Raw genomic sequence first — 25,000 nt, forward strand, 5'->3', positions numbered from 1 at the left:
GATAGATAGAGAGGGAGAGAGAGATAGAGAGGGAGAGATACAGTAGATAGATAGATAGAGAGGGAGAGAGAGAGATAGAGAGGGAAAGAGTGAAAGAGAATGGGGGGAGAGAAAACTGCACCAGTTAACTGCAAGAGGAAGATGCAGTTTAAACTACTGTCAATGGACAATAAAGACAGGCAGTGTCCATTAGATATCTCCACACACACACACACACACACACACACACACACACACACACACACACACACACGTTCAGACTAAGCAGTAAAAAGCTCTTTTAGGCCAAAGGCTTCATAACTTTTAAACCACGTCCCTATAGAACATTAGACAAAAAGGATCCTTGTGTACGTGTGTCTGTGTGTGTGTGAGATAGTGTGTGTGTGTGTGTGTGTGTGTGTGTGAAAGATAGTGTGTGTGTGTGTATGAATGATAGGGAGATGGAGAGACAGAAGGAGAGAGACAGGGAGGTAAGGAAGGCTAGATGAAACCGATCAGCCATATCGCTGGCAATTCCACAAAGCAGGCGTGACAAAGACAGCAGCATTATCTTAGGTGCCACCAGTCTCTCACACACACACACACACACACAAACAAAATCACTTTGCTTCGGCAAATACAGGCGTACAGCCTTATGGTGAGATTATTTGTGTAATGATGCTGTGTGAGTGAATGTGTGTATGAGCCTGAGTTTGTGTGTGTTCACAAGTGTGTGAGTTTGTGTGTGTTTGCAAGTGTTTGATAAGGCAGCAGAGCAACATACACCACTTTAGAATGGAATGACACAAACCAATGGTCTTCATCTCACACACACACACACACACACACACACACACACACACACACACACACACAGACATATCCATGGTCACAGCACAACAACAAGGCAAATCTCTCTCTCTCCATCCCTCCCTGATAAAGACACAGAAAGAGAGACAGACAGACACACACACACACACACACACACACACACACACACACACATACACATACACACACACACACACACACGATCATGAAAGCTTTCTAGTTGAGCCTGTCAGCACAAAACTCACAGATCTATATAATCAAATTCTTATACACACATAAAACACGCTTGCGCTCACTTATGCCCACATGTCTTTCTGTCTCCGCCACATCTTGCAATTGCTCTCCTTCACACTAACAGATCTTTAAATCACACCCTCAGTGATCTGGGCTCAAGCACTAAAGAGAGCTGACAGGGACGATAATGAATAACCGCCATCCGTCTCACACACACACACACACACACACACGCGCACACAGACCTCCAGTTGAGGCATACATCACCTCTGAATAGAACGGCGCAAACCAATGGTCTTAATGACAGACACACACACACACACACACACACCTCCAATTGAGTCTTGAGCTCCCGCACACGGGGGGCGTCTTGCAGAAGTCCCTCCCTCTGAGAGGCGTGGCTAAGAACGTTGAGTGTCGTCTCCGCCTCCTGGAGCCATTTAAGACATGCCTCCATCTCCCGCAGCGACGACTGGAGAGCCTTCAGATCACCGTCCAGAATGCCATGAGTGTCTCGTGCTCTACACACACACACACACACACAGAGGAGTCAGCTTAATGCTCTCAACATGACACAGAAAAGCTATAATTCATATACAAGACAACAGGGAGTTGTGAGTATATATGTGTATATGAATAAATACTAATGTTTTTGTACACATATGGATGTGCTTGAATGTGAGCACACAGTCATGTTTGCATCTGTGTGTGTGTGTGTGTGTGTGTGTGTGTGTGTGTGTGTGTGTGTGTGTGTGTGTGTGTGTGTGTGTGTGTGTGTGTGTGTGTGTACCTGTTGTTGATGGACTGCCAGGCACCGCTGAGCTTGTCGGCGACCTCCTTGACCCTGCGAGTGTCGTCGGCCGCGTATTCTCTCAGCAGCACATGCGAGAGATCATTAAAATTCGCCACGGCAACCTGCCCTTTGCTAAGGTCCTGCAGGAACATCTGGAAGCCAAACACAGATGACCCTTGAAACCAGAGTAAGAGTTCTGGGATCGAGAGGTCAGGCATGCAAAGGGAACTCACATTTGGGGTCAAGTTAAATAGGCAAAGTTCAAAGTTGATGTTTGGGATCAGGCATGACGTCATGGGCTTTTCAAAACTAACATACCATGAGGATTATGAATATATATGAATATATATGTATATGTAAATATGACCTCTCATTTTAATGTATAAAAACAACCGACACATTTCAGACAAATCGATGGAGGAGACCCACAGAGCAGAGTTGGAGCTCTGGCACCTTCTGCTGGTCAGGAGTGGTACTGCATATCCATAACAGGGGCCTATGCACCTCATCAATGACCTGGTCACTACCAGCTACAGGCCGAGAGGTGAGGAGGGGCAATGGTAGGTTGGACAGGCTGAGACTTACATTGGTTATTCCAGGCTCAACAACACTGGGAAAGTATCATAAACCAAGTTATGCAAATAATAACGACAAGGAGGCAACACGTCCATGTTCTAATTTGGAAGGGCTTCTGGTTTTATGCTGTACAGGTATCTGTCATGTAATATCAGGCGAAGTCACTGGCCATTTCTGGATATTTACAATATATGGATTTGTAATGCTAGACTTGAGAGCAGTTTACATGGCCACATTGATACCTTGTTATCTAGCAACCTTTGCCGGCCAGTAGAGTCAAAATCTATACCTCACATGGTTTATACTTTATACATTTTATACCTTTCAGCCTTAAGGGCTAAGCTACACCAGGGACGTAACTGAATCGTTCTGTTCGCGTTGCGTCTGCTGCAACAATTAGCTTCCACTATAATCAATGGAAGTAGTTACACCAGACGTGATAGCAGCGCATACGTCTTGAAAAAAATAGACCATTAGTCTAAAATGGAATTTATGCGTCGCAAACGGAATGCTTCAGTTACGCGCCTGGTGTAGCTTCCCTGTAAGGCCAGTGTATAAAAACATAAAATAAGAAATTGTTCATTCATTTTAAGGTACAACGTTGAAGTAATCGTGATATTGGTTGGAAGTTGTACGGTATAGCCAAGCGCATGCTAGATGGTTCAACTGGTAACTGTCCAGTAGATAAAGGGTTCTTGTGATTGGCTGGGGTTGGCACCTGTACCTTGCTGTGGCTGATCTGATTGGTCAAGGGTTCCTTGCTCTGCTGTTGGAGGCTGTGGAGGCGGGCTTCATTCTGGCCAATCAGAGCCTTCACCTCCTGCCGCTGGGCTTCCCATTGGTCGCTGTGGGCGACCATGTGTTCCAGCTGCTGGAGACGGGCCTCCAGGCTGTGTTGCGTGCCGTCCCATTGGCTGCGGACCCTCTCGACTAACACACACACACACACACACAGAGTGAGAGACATATTTTAATATTCACACAGACAGTAGAGTGAATGACAGCAAGGTGATGGTTGACTGACATGTCAGTGGGGCGGACAGACCTATGAAATGGGCGAATGACTATGTCTGCCCAAGTGCTCATGTCAACGCATCTCTGGGGGCGGATTATTATGTGAACCTCAAGGTTGGAGGTTTTGTTCTTGATGTTCTGCGTCTTTGTTTGTCTGTTTGTTTGTGTGTGTTTGTGTGTGTGTGTGTGTGTGTGTGTGTGTGTGAGTGTGTGAGTGTGTGTCCTACGTTTCTCGGTGATGGAGGTGCGGACGTCTAGGTTGGAGGTTTTGTTCTTGATGTTTTGGGCCAGTGTGAAAATCTTCTCAAGTTGTGGGTGCCGGTGTTCCATATCCCCCTTGGTGACCTAGAGCAAACACACACACACACACACACAAATAATGTATTTTGACAGGAACCAATGTATATATAATTTCTTTTTCACATCAAGAGCAAGTTATGATGACCTCTCTATGCAAAACTGCTGTTCAGCACTCTCTTACGAACTCCCACTCATGCACAAACAGACACACAGACACACACACACACACGCACACACACACACACACACCTGCAGGCGAGAGATGGTGGTGCGTATCTCCTCTGTGTCTCCCACAGTGACGATGTTGGACTTGAGCATCTGGTCGATAAGCAGGAGCCAATCGGCGAGCTCGGTGGCCGTCTGGTTGAGGTCGCCCGGGGCAACCGGCTCGGGACTGTGGGAGGAGCGTGTAGGAGGCGCTTCGCTCATAACACTCACCATCTGAACCGCTACCACTGGGTACACTGGGAGAGAGGGATGAGGGGAGAGAAGAGAGAGAGAGAGAGAGGATTACTTCTTTTACTTCAATTATGGCGCGACCAATGGGAGGGATAGAGAGAATGAGGGAGAGAGTGGACTTGCAAATTGCCTTTATCATCATTACAAAAAAGGACACTGACAAGGAGTAAAAAAAGAAGGGGAGAAAAGAATGACATTGAGGACAACAATTTTATGATAAACAAAATATAAAAACTAATCAACAACTGGTTGAGAGGAAGAGAATGAGGGAGAGTTTCCTTTATTATCGGTCAAAAGGAAATGGCTTAAGAAATGTAAAAAACAGTCCAGAAATGACCATAATGTGTGTGTGTGTGTGTGTGTGTGTGTGTGTGTGTGTGTGTTTTTAAGTGTGTGAGAGAGTGTTCGAGTGTAAGTTTCTTACCTGGTTGCTGAGTGACCTGTTGTGTCCATAGTGACACAGGTGGGGGTAGAGTCTCTTTCAGTTGAAGATCCAGAGCTTTCCAGTCTGCAGCCAACCTTTCCACTTTACTCTACACACACACACACACACACACACACACACACACACACACACACACAATAAGAATTGACACTGGTACAGCCATTACCTCTTCCTGAGGCACAAGCCACAGAGAGGGCCTGTTGGCCAACCATTACCTTTTCCTGAGGAACAAGCTACAGAGAGGGCCTGTAGGCCAACCATTACCTTTTCCTGAGGAACAAGCTACAGAGAGGGCCTGTTGGCCAACCATGACCTTTTCCTGAGGAACAAGCTACAGAGAGGGCCTGTTGGCCAACCATTACCTTTTCCTGAGGAAGAAGTTGCTGCTGCTTCTGCAGATTGATAGAGAAGGCCAGGATGGCCTCCAGCTCCATCTTCTTCTCCCTCATGGTGGAGTTCATCTCCTGATGGAGGGAAACAGAGAGAGAAAGGGAAGAGAGAGAGAGGGGGGCAGACTTATTAGATCATTACAGGTCATGTCTGAACAAATGTATATGTGCATTAGTGTTGTCACAATACCAAAATTATGACTTCGATACGATACCTGCCATAAATATCACGATGCTCGATACTAAAACGATACTACGGCGAAATCCTAAGATATCTGGAGAAGAAAGGACTCATACCTCCTTCAAGTGTATGGAGTCATTTGTGTTGAATTCGGTGCACTTTTGTAGTGTGCAGGTCAATTCTGGGTTCTAAACTTCTAAACTTCCTACATAATTATTATTTTTTTATAGTCAGTAAAACAGTAGGCCTACTTTGTGTGATTAAGTCCTTTATTGTTTGTTATAGTTCATTTACAATGTGTTGTGTTTTGGCAATAAAGTAGCTTTAAATAGCCAAACTAGGCTAGATCAAGGTCAGTGTTAAAATTACTGCATGCAAATCACTGAATGCTATGCAGAGAGGCCTAATCTTTAGGCCATCTGATGTACAGTATAGGCTTCCCTAGGCCTTCCCGTGTTCATGGGATTTCTTTGACAGTTGCAAAGGGGAAAATGTGAGGATAGTCTTCTTTGCGCCCAGTGTACAAGTACGACGTTCCAACCAGGTCTTCGTCAGATAGGCCTACACCATTACCTGTTGCAATATATCTGTATGCATTCCTACATTACGTCTATTTCTTTGATAACATGATTTGCTACCACGTACTGTTAACAATAAGCCGCTATTATTATTAGGACTCAACACGCTTTGGTGGTATTATATGCTGTGGGCTTTAATTAGCGGTCTACATGCCATGACAAATATTACCAGTAGTACTGACCGAACATGAAATAGATCGTTTACAAGTTATGGTAATGTTATTCTGGCGTGAACATTGCACTTTCATCACGTTAGCACCCTATGATTACAGCTCGTTATGTCTCGTCAAAATGATTACAGCTCGTTATGTCTCAAAATTCATTGATGAAGGAACGTTCGTTTCATCACAGAGAACCATACTCATTTCACTTAGGCTAGACTAAAACATAAGAGAAGAACTTGGCACTAACCATGTAGTCGTGTTTTCTATAGCATATTCGTTAACCTGTCCTTCTTTGAACTCTTTAAAAATGTTGGGATATGTCTGCGAGGTGTTTAGCCAAGTTCCATGCGTAGCCTACTGCTTTTAAATGACTTTTAAACATATTTTACAAACGGGCCTCTGTGTACCTGATGGCTTGCCTTCACTATTAAGTGATGTATCGAAATAGTTGCAAATTTCACTGCACCTTTGTTTTATCCACAAGGCCTAGAACTGTCGGCAAAGAACTATGTTGACGTTGGCTGCGCACTCACTCACTCAGAGCTGCCTGCTTGACACGCCCACTTGCCTAGATGCGTGCAAGGAGCAGTGAGAGCAGCAGTTCACACAGACACAGAACTTTACTATTTTAATAAAGTATCGATTCTAAAAACGTCTGAAATCGTATCGTTTTTTGCGTGAAGGCATCGTGATACCTTTTTAGTATCGATACACCGTGCAACACTAATGTGCATATGTTTATTTATGCCCATATGTACATTAAAGTGTAAGAATGATGAATGTATGACTAAGCAGCTCTGTGCTTGTGTATATGTGTGTGTGTGTGTGAGTGTGTGAGAGAGAGAGAGAGAGAGACATCGTTAATGGTCACCTCTGCCTCACTAGGCGTCACTCTGCCTGGTCCTCTGAGGCTCAGCATCTGATTGGTCTCCTGAATCCAGCCATGCAGCCTGTTGATTTGTTCCTGGAAATGGTCATCAAATTTAGGCTCCACCTCTTCCGACGGCACTCGTCTCACCTGGAAATACAAAACCACACCGTTTATAAGGTTGTTAGTGTGTGTGTCTGTCTTTGTGCCTTTGCAAGCGTGTGTGTGTGTGTGTGTGTGTTTCTTGAAAAATAAAGATACCCGCACACTGTTTCTATAAGCTCCCAGAGTGGTTTATTAACAATGTGTTTCTTGCCTTGAGTTTTGGCTGGCTTGCATCACTGTCACGTTGCGACAACCGCACGGAGTCCACAATGTCACGCAAAGGTGACATGTCGCCTTGCCCACCCATGACATCCAATAAAGTGGAGTCTTCAGTCAGCAACCTACACACACACACACAAACACAGAAAAGTCAAGAAACTTCCTCTTTGTTTGCACATTTTCCTTTAAGTTTGCTGACATCAGTCCGATGTTTCCATGGTTACCGTGGCTGACGAGGGACTCGTTGCTGGACAAGGCTGAATCGCTGGTTGAGGCGCTGCAGCTTCTCGTCCAGCAGTGGGCCTTCCGCTGACGACAGCTGACCGATGATGTCATTTCCTGTTAGGTTTAATTGGGCCAGGACTGGCAGGTGACTGACCACTCCCTCCTCTAGCTCCTGTCAATCAACCAACAGCAAAACCAATCAACACCAAGACAAGACAACTAAAACAATACGTTGCATTTCTGTAGCGCTTTATCAGGGCACCCAATATAGAGGAACATTAAAACAAAGTATTTGCATTATGTATTGCTATATTACGGAATGCTTAAAATAACCAGTATAAAAAAATCCTACCGACTTACTTTACATAACCCATAAAGCACACAAACATGCACACTCATCACACCTTATTTCTCATTTCTATGTGCGTTATAACAGAACAGGCTTTGGTGCACAGGTAATCAGGTTAATCTGGGTGCATGTAAAACTAACAAGAATGTTCTCACACTTCTGTGTCTGTGACTACATAGGTATATCTGTGTGTGTGTGTGTGTGTGTGTGTGTGTATACACATGTCCTCGGGGAGACCCTGCATATGTGAGTGTGTATGTGTGTTTTTGCTCATGTACGAGTGTGTGTTTATATCCTCAGGACTCAGAGGGGGACCTGTGTGAGTGTGAGTGTGTGTGTGTGTGTGTGTATGCATGTAGGCTTCATTAGAGGGGGGAATAAACTGCTTGCTTCTTCACCGCATGTGTTTAGCATAACTCGATATTCATTAGTGAAGAGTTCATTAGCCTGGAAGACTTCAGCACATCTTCAAAAGCTTATTTTCTTCCAAGATCAAAAAAACACAAGTGTGCTTGACTCCGTAACACAACACACACATTAGCACTGCTTGTTTGATCACTGTGTGAAGTCTCCAACATGTGTCTACATCAATTGCTTATCCTTGCTATTATTTCTATGTTTCTGTAAATCTTATGCAATAATTATTGTAGTGATGAAATTAAGTTGTGGAATAAACTTAAAGTGATTAACATATTTTGCAAAACAACTCTTTGTGTATGCAAATACTTGACCGAACGACCAAGCCGAGCAATGACAAAAACAAACAAACAAAGAAACAGACACACACAAACAAACACACTTTGTGACCCCTCACCTCTTGGTGACCTTTGACCTGCTCAGGGGCAGCATCTGGCCCCTCCCTTTCATCCAGTAGCTGCTCAGCATGGCTCAGCCATTGGCTGAGGTCGGTGATGTCACAGTGGAACTGTCGCCATGCCTCCACAGCACGGTCAAAACACCTGTGGACACACACACACATACACACACACTAAATACATATGTACCACACGAGAAAATCTACAATCTTTCAAGCAACAAGTTAAGCACCATGGATTAAATCACCAGGTTCCAAATATGGAAAACAAAGCTACATTTGTATATTTTACACTAAAGATTTGCATAAATGTAGCCATAACAATTAGACTGCATATGCAAACAAGCACACATTTTCACACTATCACATATTGTATAAGCACACAGAAACACAGTAGCGATAGTCTGACTACCTATAGCACAAAGACCTTTAGAGCCTTATTGACCGTGCTTTACTCGATGCTGATGAGATAAAAGAAATAGGGTCAGCATCTCTCTCTCTCTCTCTCTCTCTCTCTCTCTCTCTCTCTCTCTCTCTCTCTCTCTCTCTCTCTCTCTCTCTCTCTCTCTCTCACACACACACACACACACACACACACACACACACACACACACACACACACACACACACACACAGCGCAGCAAAAAATAGCACAGAGATAAACTGACTCTGCTTTGAAGATATGCAGTGATTACAGAACTGAGGTCAGTGTGTTTCTGTGTGTGTGTGTGTGTGTGTGAGAGAGAGAGTGTGAACTCAGCTGAACTCACAAGATCCTTTCATCTCTGTAAGGGTTGAGAGTATCTGAGCAAGTATCTGAGAGTATCTGAGCACACACACACACACACACACAGTTATGGCTGTGTAAACCATCACTCTCCCCTCAAAGAATGATGTAAGCTTAAGATCAGTGAGTGAGTGTGTATGTATGTGTGTGTGTGTGTGTGTGAGGTGTGTGTGAGAGTATTACAGTGTGTGTGTGTGTTCCCTCTTGGAGTGGAAATGCACATAATAGAGAGCGAGAGAGAGGGACTGCAACAAAGTTTATCGGCTTTACGTCAATACTGCCATGCCCTCACAGTCAATGTAAATAAAATTAAGATCATGATATTTCAAAAGCAAGGACGTTTACTGAGAAATAAGAAAAATAAGTTTAAGGGCGTGTGCGTGCTCAACCCATACAGTTAAGGAAGTTCCCCTCAGCTTTGAGCTGTGTGTGTATGTGTGTGTATGTGTGTGTATGTGTGTGTGTGTGTGTGTGTGTGTGTGTGTGTGCTCACTCACCCCTTGCGGCGAGCGTGCTCGCGGTTGAGGCGGTCCCAACTGACGTTGAGCTGACTCAGGGCGTCTGAGATGTGCATCACTTCCTGTGCGCTGGCCTCGGCGATGACGTCCGGCTGACGCTCGTGGATCACGGCCACCTGCTCGCCCAGGCGCTCCAGATTCTCTTTCACACTCTGAACCACACACACACACAGAGTTAGGCAAATGGACAGACAGACAGACAGATTTTTGAAAATGATCAAAGTTGATCATAATAAAGTTGATCGATACCTCTTAGTCATGCTGTCCTTCTCACAAAAACAAACAAACAAACACACAACAAGACGTGCCACACAGCTAGACAACGAGTGGCAGACAGAGCGACGAGACTTGTGCTACCAATGGTTTTACAACGATTTAAACCAATCTGGCTTGAAATGTAAGTATTTGGGTTTATCTTAACATTTTAATGGCACTTAAAAGTGATGAACACCTCTCCTTTACTGTCTGTACGTATGTAGTTCGCCACCTATTAAGAGGTGTTCATCACTTTTAAGTGCCCCCCGGAAACACTTCCGTTGTGTTATGATTTTTTTGTAGCACGTTTCTGAATTGCGTGTTGTGAATTGGCAGCTCGTTTCTGAAATGTAAATGTTTTCTGAATTTGCAGCGCGTTGTGCAGCGCAAATGATGTGCACGTGTTGTCAAATGAAGATGAAAATGTTTTCTTAAGTTGTTTGTGTTTTGTCTATTTGCATGTGTTTTGTTGATTTGCATCTGTTGTCATAAATTGCACGTTGTTTGCACCTGTCGGCCACCGTACTGATGTCATTTTCATCAGCTACAGACAACGAATGGCAGACAGAGCGTGATGTCACTTAGGCCTAGGCTAGCCTACCAGAGAGTCACATTGTTGCAAATCTCAAACGATGATGCATCATTCCACAAAATGGTTTGTCTTCAGTATCAGGAAGTTATTCAATAAGCTTAACAATAATATAGCCCTCAAAACAGCTGTTAGGCTTATGTCATTCTGATCTGTAGAAATGTCACATGCAGCCATGCCTGCTTAGGCTACTGCACATTAATAATTATAGGTTAATATATTATAATATTCAGTATTCATTATTGAATGCTTAGCTGGAATGATGTTTTCCCTATCATGCTATTTTTAAAGAAGGCATTCCTTCAGGCATGTAATTGGGCTACAGGTTTTCTACAGGAATGGCATGTTTGAACAGGAACTGCACTAGTCTACTGTAAACACACACAAAAACATATACTGCATACACACATTCACACACACTCATATTGTACATACTGCAGACCAGCCAATCTTGAAGAATTGTTTTGAGTAGCGCCTCGAGCCGAAAAGTGCAAACGGAATCTTTTACAGTAGCTCTATAATGTTGACAATCTGTTATAGAGCCTACTAATCCTGACCTATAAAAAACACTTGTCCTGATATGGACTGATGTGGATATGTTGTCCATTTTCTTATATGTGGTCTTTATTCAATCATGTCTGGTCTATTATTACATCTTTTTAATCCATTATTAAATATTTCTTTTGTAAAGAAATACATCTATCCCTGATGTTATATCAACATATTTAATTCACCTAGATATAGCAGGGTTCTTGCAGGTTTCAATAAGTCAAATTTAAGACCTTTTTAAGACATTTTAAGACCATAAAGATTGAAATTTAAGACCTACACGACGCATTACCAACAAATATTCAAATCAAAGAAATTCTGAAAAAATGATTGAAAAGTCGTTGAAAAAGCATTAATTTAATTTACAGATAAAACAATCAAACTAGTAACCTTCCACACCCAACGTCTACAACCCAACTGATTTTTACATTGCTCACTTGTAAGGAAAAATATCTGTGTCACGTACCAAATGCCCTAAACCTTAAGCCCAAAATGAAAATAATCTAAAACAAACTAGCCCTCAAATAGAATAGATTTCAGCAAGGAAGTCAAAAATGAGACGAGTTGAAACTGGGTGTGAAAGTGTGTTTTGGGTGGACACTGAAGCTGAAACCACCCAAAGATGATCAAAAGCCCTCCCTAAAGATATAGTATTAATATCGTCCAAATCCACTTCCATTATTCTCTGTTGAATTGCTCACGAATTACTTATCTCGCACAAGTCGCTGGGCGTCACTTGAAAGATAAGCGAGGAAACTGGAGCTTTGAATGATGTTAGCGGCTAGTGCTGATAAATAGTTTGCATTTTCATTTTGCGGCTGGCTTATGTTTCTCTGCATGCTCTGGCTTGTGACTCCAGCCTTCACACCCAGAGTCCCTAACTGAATAGTTTTTGCAAAGTTTGCAGCGAGCCTCATTACCTGGAGCTGGGTACCACTTGTAACCAACAGCGACATCGCTGTGATCTAGCCAGTGTTGCCACAGTTACCTTGAAAAAAGTAACCTGATTACTCCTTTAAAAGTAACTTATTTACTTTTTAAAATCAAGTAATCAGTAAAGTAACTGAGTTAGATTACAAGTTACTTTATTAGTTACTTTCAGCAGCTGCCGACAACAACCCCCACCGCCTCAACATAAAAATGACAACCGGTTTGCCAATACTCCTTAATTGGAAATGCATTTTAACAGTAATGTCAACAATGCAGACATCGAACCTGAAAAAAAGTAATTTTAGGGAGGTAGCCCTTTAGCCCTACTTAGATACTGAAATTCAGATGTTTGTTCAATAATGTCTAGTTAGTACACCAAATAAGGAAGGCCTATAGATAGAAATTGTGATGATAGAATATGTAGATTTTGGTAGTTTGGGCTTTTCATTTTCAAAAAGAGAACAAACGGGAGAGTGTGGTGTTTGCAAAGAAAAGACTTTTCATGTAGCCTTGGCAACTAGCCATTTAGTATAGGCCTGAATAATAGCAAATTAAATGACACTTGTTAAACTCACCTCAACAAGTCTTATGCAGCCATGGGCAATTCTACAAACAGTGCAGTGTGCAAGACTATCATTATGTTTTACTCTTATGAGACAAGGGTACACTTTTGTGTAGTCTGATGTGAAAACTCTGCCATGGCGGCTCCTGTTCCTAGATACACTGAGCTGATTAATTTAGTTAGGGAAAAAAAGATAAAAGCCCACTTACACTGAAAATTGATTGGTTGATTTAGCAAAACAGACACCGCACCACCCCTCTCTCTCTCCCTCTCCATCGTGTGCACGCTAAACTCAGATGCACATGCGATTTTAATTCGGTCTGGCTAGCGGCTCTTGTTCGTTCTAGTTTCGGGAGATTTTTATCTAATTCGCGGCGAGTCAGGAAGCGCTATCGGGGGAGACTCCCAGAACCCGGAGACTTGGGATGTCTAGCTAGACAGCACTTTGTCACCAACGCAGTGTACAAGCGTACCTTAATGTTATCATGTTTAGCGGACACAAACTCAAAATAATGACTGTATAGCTAAAATCGCATCTCTCCTCCCTCTATTGTTGTTTATGTTTGTGTTGCTGCGTGGTATTACCGTGAGTCATCATGCTGAAAACGTGGCGTCAATCCCAGAGACAAGAAAAAGCAAAGAATATATCTTTTACTAAGGTAAATGACAAAAAATAGTAGGCCCTAGCACATTGACTTGGATAAGTAACTTTAATCTGATTGCTAGAAAATAGTAGCGTTAGACTGCTACCGAAAAAAGTGGTCAAAATAAGTAGCGGCATCACTGGATCTAGCCATGTCTCGTTGAAAGTAGGCCTACACTTTCCCATTTTCCACCACGTAGCCGAACTTTAACAAATTCTGAGGAGGCAGGCGTAGGCTATTTTCGCGGGCAGGTATTGCATTTATCACAGGATTTGTAGATTTATCACTCGTAGGCTACTTTACCAACACCAATATCCCCAGAAAGAACTACAACACACTGAACCAATGTTCTGAGCATTCTGCTGGTTTTGTTACAAAGGTAGCAAAGACGCTAGAGCTCTGCTTTGCAAGCTATGATTCAATACTTTTTTGCTACTTTCTGCGGCCAGCGTTTCTGGAAATGAACGATGGTAAAATATTTTTTAGACCTGACTAAATTAATTCTAAGACCTCGGAATTAAAATCTGGCCGTTTTTTAGACGTTTTAAGGCCTTACATTTAAAGTTCTGAATTTTAGGCTTTTTAAGACTTTTTAAGACCCCGCGGGAACCCTGAATATAGGCTACAGTAGATAGAGGCTTATGGACATCTGCTGTTGTCAGCGTGCAGTCTATCCCTTAACTCACAACAGCCTACATGTTTTGTTTTGTTTTGTTATTTGTTTCATTTAGAAAAAAAAATACATTCAATGTTCAATTGTTACCTTCTGACTAATACAAATTCCTGATTGCTTTTAAAGAATTTCACTTGCACATACACTCAGTTTCTTTCAGATGGCGGTGTCTTTCTGCCATCTGTGAGGCTGCAATGATTAGATTATCGCAACAAAATCGATAGTCTGGAAGCCTAATATTTGTTCTAGGTTGTTTTCGCGCTAATTATGAAGAATATGTTTAAAGAAAAACAAATTCAACACTCATCACTGAGCAGCTCAAAATATGTAGCCTAGGCCCTTTCAGACTTGTTGCTAATGGCTGCATTTGGCCTTGGAAAGGTCTGTGCTCTCTGAGCGCCTTTTGTTATGAAAACTTCCATCAGCGACATATGGAAAATATGGATACTTTTTAGTTTCGCAAAACGGCAGCTTGGGGAACGCGAAGTTAAGCTCACCTCATCTTTCATTTAACCCCTCGCTGGCTGAAGATAAAACAGCAGAAAGCGAGGCCACTATGTTTTGCCGGTCATTCTCACTTGGCGCTTTCTCTCTGCATCTCACCCTTGCATGGAATAGATTTGTGGGAGATTCTAATTCACATGCTCCAGGGAACTTTCCGGAGAAGTTGGGTGTCTGCTTGTTTTTGCATAGTTTTAAGTTCAAAACGTGCTGGCGTAGCCTAGAAATCTAGACGCGCCCCTAGCGGCAGCAAATTACATTTGCATTACATTTGCTGCCAGGGCTAGTCTAACAACTCTCCGTTGGCTTGTGAGCTCCAGAAATCGAAACTCAATCAGGCCAATGAAATCGTGTATAGAGTCGTTAGGTGGGCTTAACATAATGATTGATGGTAGAGTTGCAACGGTTTGGCTTGAATTCCCTGCTACTTACAAACAAATAAGATGGATGTTGCTGTTGGCGAACAGTGTGACACGAGTTAAGCTTTTATTAAGTTGGCAAACGTTTGAACTAGCCAACTAGTCCGCTGGTGGGAAACGATGGGACTCATAGCTGCCGCTGTCCTATTAGCGTGCAGAGGGAATTTGAAAGACAACTGATTATCCCGCCCCTCGGACTGAGCACTGCGAACGGTGAGTGCCCAGACCCTACATTTTAATGTGGGTCTGGCTCGTCAGGCTAGTGCTGGCGTACTTTGATGTGAAAATGCATGGTTGCTACGCAGAATGCGTACAGGTTGGTCTGATACTGACTGTAAATAAATTAAATTTAAAAAAATTGCACACACTGCACCAGACACACACACACACACACACGCACGCACACACGTACCCGGAGAGTGTCCTCCTGCAGGCTGAAGTTGTCGTAGAGGCCAGTGCTGGGCTCGCTGGAGTTGAGCAGGAGGTCTGTGTCGGTCATGGCCAGGAGCAGCTTGTTGATGTCCAGCAGGTAGGAGGACGGAGAGAGAGAGCGAGGGAGCGACGAAAGGCGAGAAAAGGAGCCCTCTTCCTCATCCGCCAGCACCATCTCCTCTTCCTCCTCCATCGCTTCGGCCGCGGGAAGAGAGAGAGAGGAGGAGTCCTCAGACATCGCAGCAGGTTTGTCCATACACACCTCCTGCAGAGGGAGGAGAAGGACTGTGAGAATACACACTCACCGTGTGGGTGTGTATCAGTATCAGTGTGTGTGTGTGTGTGTATATATGGTTGAGTCAGAGTCTGTGTGTGTGTGTGTGTGTGTGTACCTGTAAAAGGAGTAGTTTTCCTCTCAGCTGTTGTCTCCGATCCTCCTCTGGGGTCAGCTGGAGTACCTCCTCCCCTCTCCTCAACAGCTCCTCCACACGAGCCTTCTGTTCGTCCATCTACACACATACACACACACACAGACACACACACAGACACACACACAGACACACACACACACACACGCACCATGAGAACGAGAACACATACAAAGAAATTATGAGAAAAAAGCCAAATAATATTAAAGCAAAAACAACAAACAAACAAACATACAAACAAACAAACAAATCACCTTGACAAACAGAGGAACAAGAGAGCAGTCAGAACAAAGCAAGAGAACACACACACGTCACAATACATGTAGAGAAACAGTCATACTCACACACACATACACAGTGAAGAAATAGGGGAGAAGATTCCTGAGCCAAGTGAGAAGTGTGAATGAGCTCTATCTAGATGACCTTCAATGCTTTGGAATGTGTGTGTAGGTATGTGTGTGTGCGTGCATGCATATTCTCCCCTGTGTCTGTGTGTGTGTGTGTGTGTGTGTGTGTGTGTCCTTGGAAGAGTTTTGCTGGAGTAGAATAACCTTGATGTAGATTACATTATAGCTCTGTCACATGGTAACTGATAAAGAGATGTTTGTGTGCACGTGTGAGTGTTTGTGTGTCTGTGTGTGTGTGTGTGTTCGTACTTTCTCTTCATCTGGTGTGTGTGTATCTTGGCTCTGTAGGGTGCAGATGCAAGCCTGCAGATCCGACTCAAACTGCTGGAGCTGTTCTGCTGCCTCCACACACTCCTCATCCACACACACCTACAGCCCACACACATATACGCGCGCACGCGCATGCACACACACACACACACACACACACACACACACACACACACAGACAGACAGACAGACAGACACACACAAATAAAACAAACAGAGACATACACAAGTTGTTAGATGATTACAGTGCCATTCACATGCATGCACAACATAATTATAATTAATAATCTTTTCTGTTTAGATATATTGTCATTGATTAATCCCACTCACGTATTGGTCATCAATCATCCATATTGATATTATTAATGGACAATTATCTCACAGACAGACCTGAACTCCAGTCTTTCCCATGGGTGAGCTGGCAAACCATTTCATCCATCCATTAAACAGCACAACCATTGTAATTGCAAACTGAGTATGGCTGTATGTATTTGCGGGCGCGTGTGTGTGTGTGTGTGTGTGTGTGTGTGTGTGTGTGTGTGTGTGTGTGTGTGTGTGTGTGTGTGTGTGTGTGTGTGTGTGTGTGTGTACCTGTGCAGCTCTGATGCGCTGGGCCACCTTGTTGAAGTCGCGGCTCAGTTCGGTCAGTTTGGGCTCGACCGTGTCGCTGCATGCGGGGCCGCGGGCCGTGATGAGCAGGAGAGCGCGCTCCCGAACACCCCCGACACGCATGGTCATCCCCTCCAGCTCAGAGCACAGCGACTAAATGAGGGGGAGAGACAACGGTCATGTGAATATAGCGCATAGAACTGAACTGAATTGAATTGAGTGAGACAGAGAGTTGAATTGAATTCAAGTTACAGAGAGAGAGAGTGGGTCAACTTAAATTAAGGAAGTGAGTCACCCTTCAAATAGACTTCTGTTCGCCTACAAAAAGGACACAATAGCTGCCATCTTGCCCATATAAGGACATCCCGGTTACCATCATTGTCGGATCTGATATTACCTTATATGGGCAAAGATGGCAGATTTTGGTCCTTTTCGTAGGCGAACTTCAGAGGTTTATTGGGACATAGTTTCTTTTCGATCACAAATTATTATCCATGATAGCACATCAATTACTTACATACTGTAGATGTAGTTATTGTTGTTATAGATAATTTAATTGATTATTATGGGTTTCTTTTTTTTCTGAACAGATACCTTATCTGTTTATATTATTAACTTAGAATATGTTTGCTTTGGCAACACTGCTTCACTGAGTAATGGCAATAAAGCTCCAACAAATTTAATTGAATTTGGGGGGGGGGACAATGAGAGGGAAAATGAAGAGAGAGAGAGAGAGGGAAAGAGAGAGAATGAGAACGAGAGAGGGAGAGAGAGAGAATGAGAAAGAGAGAGGGAGAGAGAGAGGTTTAACACTCATTAATTAAACCATACCATAAACCATTGACATACACTCCAAAAAGCTACATCAGTCTAGCACCCCCAAACCAAAACCTTTAACCACACACAAACACATCCTTCCTTTTACCTCAGTAACAGACAGACAGGCAGACACACACACACACCCTTCCTTTTACCTCAGTAACAGACAGGCAGACACACACACACGCACGCACACACACACACACACACACACACACACACACACACACACACACACACACACACACACACACACACACACACACACACACACACACACACACACACACACACCACACACACACACACACACACACATCCTTCCTTCTACCTCAGTAACAGACAGGCAGACACACACACACACAAATCCTTCCTTTTACCTCAGTAATAGACAGGCAGACACACACACACACACACACACACACACACACACACACACACACACACATCCTTCCTTTTACCTCAGTAACAGACAGGCAGACACACACACACACACAGTTCTTACCTGCACCTCTCTCTCCCTGTGGCCGGGCGGCAGCCTCTCAGCCTCGTCCAGTCGGATCTGAGTCTGGTAGAGCCACGTGCTGATGTGAGCCAGCTTCTCATCAAAGTCCTCCATGTCACTCTGATGGGCCTGACCACACACACACACACACACACACACACACACACACACACACACACACACACACACACACACACTTGGAGTCCATTTCTGAATCACCAAAGACCCAGGAACCAATCACAACCACTTATCCGTATGGGGCGAGCTTTATACAGTGACAGACAGAGGATGGTTGGCTCTGCAAATGGTTGTGCTGATAGCATCAGTTTTAAGTGACACGGACGAGTGTTTTCATTTAAACAAAGTAAACAAAATTCATGTAAAACCTTTGTTTATAAATAAGATGTGTTAGCTGTACTTTAGAAAGCATTCGGTAAGAGTTTAATGTACCAACTCCTGTTTAATTTCACTGAAAACTACTTTTTTTCGGAAATGCGTTGTGAACTAAGGATGTCCAGACTGCTGAGGATGTCAGAGTTGGGACGTGCTGGGAGACTGACCTGCAGTGTAGAGAGCCAGTCCTGGGCCAGGCTGTGGACGCGCGCCCAGGCCTCGTTGAGCTGGAAGAGGCGCTCTTCGAGCGCAGACTCGCCCTGCTCCACCAGAGCCTGCAGAGCGGCGCTGTTCTCCACCAGAAGCCCCAGGTCCTCCTTCTTCTGCTCACACTCCGACAGGATGCCCTACAGAAGACACACACACACAAATAAATTACATATACATGCACACACACACACACACACACACACACACACACACACACACACACACACACACACACACACACACACACACATATATATATAAATTACATATACATGCACACACACACACACACACACACACACATATATATAAATTACTTATACATGCACACGTGCACACACACACACACACACACACACACACACACACACACACGAGCATGTACACAACGCACATTAATATTTTCCAGACGAGTGAAGGACAAAGGACAAAACTGTCAAATGAGAAACTGCTTATAGTATCAATATAAATGAGCCCTGGGTGACCTTCAGTCAAAGTGTGTGTCCCCAGTCAATGTGTGTGTGTGTGTGTGTGTGTGTGTGTGTGTGTGTGTGTGTGTGTGTGCGTGTAAACTGATGAGCCTTAACTCACACAAATACACAGAACATAAATAATGCTAATCCTCTTTCACAGTCCAGTGCAGCTGCTTCTGTTGTCTTCAGCAAAGAGGCACACGCAAGGTGCAACAAAATACCATTTGGTCTGACCACAGCAATTCTTTCTTCCTATCTCGCAAACACACACACACAGACTTTAGCCTAGGCCTTCTCAGTGTGTGTGTCAGTTGGCATGCTTGTTCCCCGTCTTACATGGTCCTTCACCCTCACACACACACACACACACACACACACACACACACACACACACACACACACACACACACACACACTTACGTTAGCCCAGGCCTGCTGGGTGTGTGTTTCGGCGGGCATGTGAGTGCTGTGTCTCTGCTGTAGCTGCTCCTCTGTGCTACTCAGCCAGTCCTGCACGGCGGCGCTATCGTTCTGCACGCGCTCAGACAGGGTCAACGCCTTTTCCAGGTCCGCCTTGCCCTCTGTCACCTGACAACAACACAAACAGACACAAACACACACACACACACACACACACACACACACACACACACACACACACACACACACACAGGTAAGAGACACTCAAGTGCAGCACATATACAATATACCAGTGTTTTCCCAATGACTTTATTTATTGTATGTGTGTGTACCAGTGGCGGCCGGTGGTTAAAAAAATAACGGAGGAAGAAATGTCCGCTTGATTGGTGTTAGTGGCAAATGTGAGGTTGTGATGGTGTTGGTGGCAAATGTGAGGTTGTGATGGTGTTGGTGGCAAATGTGAGGTTGTGATGGTGTTGGTGGCAAATGTGAGGTTGTGATGGTGTTGGTGACATATGTGAACGAGTATGTAGGCCGCCTACCCAGACACACTTATAGCAGCAGTATGTACTATGTAGCATTTTAACTGGCAATGTTGTGCAATAAATGCTGTTCTGACATTCTTAGGGGGGATCTGACCTAAGGAGCTAGGATAGCATGCAGCAGCCAGAAAAGTATAACTATCCGAAAATGTTTTATCACCAAATCCCTGAACTGTCCACGTTTGTGACAGACCAGTGCTAACGTTACCAGTTAGTCACGAGTAGGCTATTTGTCATAGCCTACTACGTAGCATTCAGTAGCCTACACAAGCCTTACCGTCCTTCATTTTTGGAACTGGTCTTCCTGCTTTGATCCTAACCTTTGCACTGTATTTGAATGTATAAAAGATGGACATTGTCCTCTGATTCCATTGCACTGTTTATTTCAGGAGCAAAAAAACAAGCTTTCCGTTCAACACAAGATTCTTAGTTGTATGACTGCAGATAACGTTCTTGCTTGCAGAGCAGCTAGCTGTTCTTAAGTTCACCGTTGCCGCTAAAAACAGCACCCCGTATCGCAATTGAAAATTACTGTACGGAGGAGCTACCTCCCTTGGCCATTGAAAACGACGTGATTCACGAGCCGCTGGGGTCCGAGGCGTTTATAATGGACTTCAATGAGGGGCTTGAGAAGGAAGCTCCTCCATACAGTAATTTTCAGTTGCGATAGGGGGTGCTGTTGGCATTTTGACCTAAGGGAACGATTTTGTTCATTCAAAGTGTTCAAATAGTAATATTAACAGTAATTTATCAGATTAGTAATTCACTTTATATATTTTTTATTTTTCTCTGAAATTTTAGGGAGGGTGTTCCTCCCTTTCCTCAATGAAGGAGCCTCCTCTGGTAGTTGTGCCCTTGGCTCAAGGTAACCAGAAAATATTTCACACACAGGCGCATTAGCAATAGATCAAAAACAATCACTCACAACCACACACACACACACACACACACACACACTAACCTGCGCTCCGAGGTCATTGTAGAGCAGTTTGAGAGCAGTCAGCTGCTCGTCCATGCCCTTAGGATTGTCTGTCTGTTGCTTCTGCACAATCTGCCGTCCTGTCTTAATTACCGTCTCCACCTCCATTTTCACATCACTGAGCACCTTATACAGCCTCTGCACACACACACACGCGCACGCGCACACACACACACACACACACACACACACACACACACACACACACACACACACACACACACACACACACACACATATATATACAGGTTGATAATAATACAATAATGTTTGTATACATCCAGTCCTAAATGCACATTTGTGGGTTCATGCATGGGGCATTTCACAGTGGTCAGTATCATGTGCGGTGTGTGTGTGTGTGTGTGATGTCTGCCTGTGTATGTGTGTAAGTGTGTGTGTGTGTAAAACCTCACCATATAGGCAGCAAGGTGTGTGTGGATATGCTCTGGTGCGATGGGTGTATGTGTGTGTGGTCAGATAAGACCTAAGTGTGATGTATGTGTGAGTGGTCAGGCAGAATGTGTGTGTGTGTGTGTGTGTGTGTGTGTGTGTGTCACCATACAGCCGGTAAGGTGTGTGTGGATGTGCTCTGGCGTGATGTCGGTTAGGTCGAGTATGTGCAGTTCATCTCTGGCACCCTCTAGCACCCGCTTGCAGTCCAGCATGCGCTGCTCAAAGTTGGCCGGCTTCTGGAACAGCTGGAACTTAGTGGAGATCTCCCTGAGCTTCCTCTGAGAGTGGGCAAGAGACACACACACACACACACACACACGTGTCATAAATGAATATGACTTTGACTATCAAAATCTTTCAGAAAGAGTTCACACACAGAGACAGGCAGAAAGACATAAAGATAAACACACACACACACACACACACACACACACACACACACACCTGCAATTGGTCCTGCACGGTGCCCCCTCGGTTTGCCTTGCCTTCGGGTGTCGGGGGCGGCGCATTACCCACATTTCTCTTCTTCAGGTCCTCCACTGCGGCCTCATGGGACGTGATCTCTGCCTGGATACGCTGGGGGTTAAAGAACAAGACTAAGCTTCAGCTTCAAATGTGTTTCAATGAATCAAATTGAGTTTCAATAAAACATTTGGTAAATGACACCGGATGTCAGTGCAAGCTTGAGTGTGGTGTCCATGTAGTTGCTAGGCTGGAAGTGTTTGAGAGTTCTTGTGTGTGTGTATGTGTGTGTGTGTGTGTGTGTGTGTGTGTGTGTGTGTGTGTGTGTGATGTGTGTGTGTGTACCTGGGCCTTGTGGGGGAACGGAAGGCATTGATGCAGTCAGTCAGGTAGGACATGAGAGTGTCTGTGTGTGTGTGTGTGTGTGTGTGTGTGTGTGTGTGTGTGTGTGTACCTGGGCCTCCTGGGGGAGCTGGAAGGCATCGACGCGGTCGGTCAGGTAGGACGTCAGCGTGTGGTCCAGCTGTGTGAGATTGTCCTGTAGCACCTGGAGTGTGTTCTCACTGTCCCGCAACGACAACAACTGCTGCTCCAGTGCCATTTGCTGGTTCACCGCCTACACACACACACACACACACACACACAGACAAACGCATGCACACACGCACACACACACACACACATATATACGCAAACCATTACAATAAGACACTGTTAACACGTCGGTTAACAGTAACAGTAGTGATCAGCAGCGATCACTGATGTCCAGTGATATCCCTTTATGAGTTTCTTTGACCATAGATGTGACACTGATGACTTGATCAAACCACAGGCCTGCCAGCTGACTGAGTAAGAAGGATGTGGCTTCAGTTGTGCTGCACGTGAACACACACACACACACACACACACACACACACACACTCACACTTCCACTCACAGACACACTCACAGACCTGTTGGTTGAGCTGGTCGTAGCGCGTGTTGAAGCTCTCGAGTCTCTCGCTGATGAGCTCGTCCAGGATGCCTCCATCGATGAGCGTCTGAGCCAGCTCCCTGATCTGAGTCCGGTTATCAGAGGGGTGGCGCAATACCCCCTCCAGACCCTGGAGAGAGAGAGAGAGAGGGAGGAAGGGAGAGAGGGAGGGAGAGAGAGAGAGGGAGGGAGGGGGAAAGGGAAAGAGAGAGGGAAGGCGAGAGGGAGAGAGGGAGGGAAGAGGAGAGGGAGAGAGGAAAGGAGAGAGAGGAGGGAAAGAAAGAGAGAGAGGAAGGAAAGGGGGAGGTAAGGAAGGAGAGATGGTGAGAGACCTTGACTGACATAATAGATAGTCAAACAGATTCTGATTTGCAGGAACATACGTCTGTGCAATGTGCAAGGACACAGACTGGATAAGAGAGGCTCATGGAACTAAGGAGCCATGCAGTGGGGAGGTTAAACTGTCTAAGATAATGATTAAGGTATTGTGTGTGTGTGTGTACCTCCAGTGCCTGGTTGACAGGCTCTGCACTTTCTGGTAGGTTCTGAGAGGCCTGCAGCTTCTCCTGCAGGTTACTGAGCCATTGTTCCTCCACCTCCAGATAGTGTAGTAACTCCATCCAGCACGACCATACCTCCTACACACACACACACACACACACACACACACACACACACACACACACACACACACACACACACACACACACACACACACACACACACACACAATAACTTAATCATTATCTTAGACAGTTACCAAAGAAGCAACCATTATACACATTGTGTCTTTGAAAACCTCATCAACAATCTACACACATACACACACACCATTACAAAATACCATTACAAACACTATTAAATTGACAAACAGAGCACATACACACACACACGCACACACACACACACACACACAGTTGTTCTGTACCTCGAGTGTGTGGCACTTGCTCTTGAAGCGGTCGCAGAGCTTCTGGTAGTTGTGGAGCACGGTGCCTAGCTGCGCTGACAGCTCTTCTCCAGCAGGGGGCATCTGAGACACCAGCACGTTAATGCTGTCCTTCAGGATCTTCACTCTCACCTCCTTCTGTAGCACGTCCTCTTCAGCCCTCTGACGCACACACACACGCACAAACACACGCACGCACACACACACACACACGCACAAACACACGCACACACACGCAGGCACAAATGCACACAAAGAGAGAACCATACATACACACAAACAGTATAAATAAGGGGCTTGATATTGCTAGATCAGTCAAAAGCTGTTCTGCAGTATATACGCAAAAACAATGTGTGTGTGTGTGTGTGTGTGTGTGTGTGTGTGTGTGTGAGAGAGAGAGAGAGAGTTATAAATATGAAGACCATACACAGGGCTCAGGACATCTGTATGAATAGTGTAGGTTGACTGTTTACATTGTAAGATGTATAGCTGCCCTCGCCAAAATTGGCCTCCAAGTTTACATTAGATAGGGGGCAGCGTGTGTGTGCATGTACCTGTGTGTGTGTATGTGTGTGTGTGTGTGTGTGTGTGTGTGTGTGTGTGTGTGTGTGTGTGTGTGTGTGTATGTATGTAGGTGTGTGTCGGTTCTTACGGATGTGAATTTATGTATGTTTTTAAAAGTGTAGACAAGCGTGTTGATGGAGTATGTGTGTGGCCTTCATATTCCCA

At 44.5% G+C, this 25,000-nt stretch overlaps 1 protein-coding gene across 1 annotated transcript in view; it reads right to left on the minus strand.

The window, feature by feature from the left end:
* The window catches only part of utrn (utrophin), a 155,501-nt gene that overhangs the window by 68,142 nt on the left and 62,359 nt on the right, over positions 1-25,000 (minus strand). The window contains 26 exon segments of the mRNA XM_048249538.1: positions 1,376-1,565; positions 1,835-1,989; positions 3,138-3,343; positions 3,655-3,772; positions 3,977-4,191; positions 4,611-4,719; positions 4,994-5,095; positions 6,815-6,961; positions 7,128-7,257; positions 7,360-7,532; positions 8,524-8,668; positions 9,808-9,980; positions 15,363-15,647; positions 15,775-15,891; positions 16,467-16,586; positions 17,079-17,249; positions 18,421-18,549; positions 18,981-19,160; positions 19,917-20,084; positions 21,420-21,575; positions 21,995-22,168; positions 22,335-22,466; positions 22,807-22,968; positions 23,306-23,455; positions 23,829-23,963; positions 24,254-24,433. Coding sequence (XP_048105495.1) covers positions 1,376-1,565; positions 1,835-1,989; positions 3,138-3,343; positions 3,655-3,772; positions 3,977-4,191; positions 4,611-4,719; positions 4,994-5,095; positions 6,815-6,961; positions 7,128-7,257; positions 7,360-7,532; positions 8,524-8,668; positions 9,808-9,980; positions 15,363-15,647; positions 15,775-15,891; positions 16,467-16,586; positions 17,079-17,249; positions 18,421-18,549; positions 18,981-19,160; positions 19,917-20,084; positions 21,420-21,575; positions 21,995-22,168; positions 22,335-22,466; positions 22,807-22,968; positions 23,306-23,455; positions 23,829-23,963; positions 24,254-24,433 — 4,122 coding nt within the window.

Source organism: Alosa alosa, chromosome 8 (assembly GCF_017589495.1).
Source record: "Alosa alosa isolate M-15738 ecotype Scorff River chromosome 8, AALO_Geno_1.1, whole genome shotgun sequence".
Taxonomy (NCBI): domain Eukaryota; kingdom Metazoa; phylum Chordata; class Actinopteri; order Clupeiformes; family Clupeidae; genus Alosa; species Alosa alosa.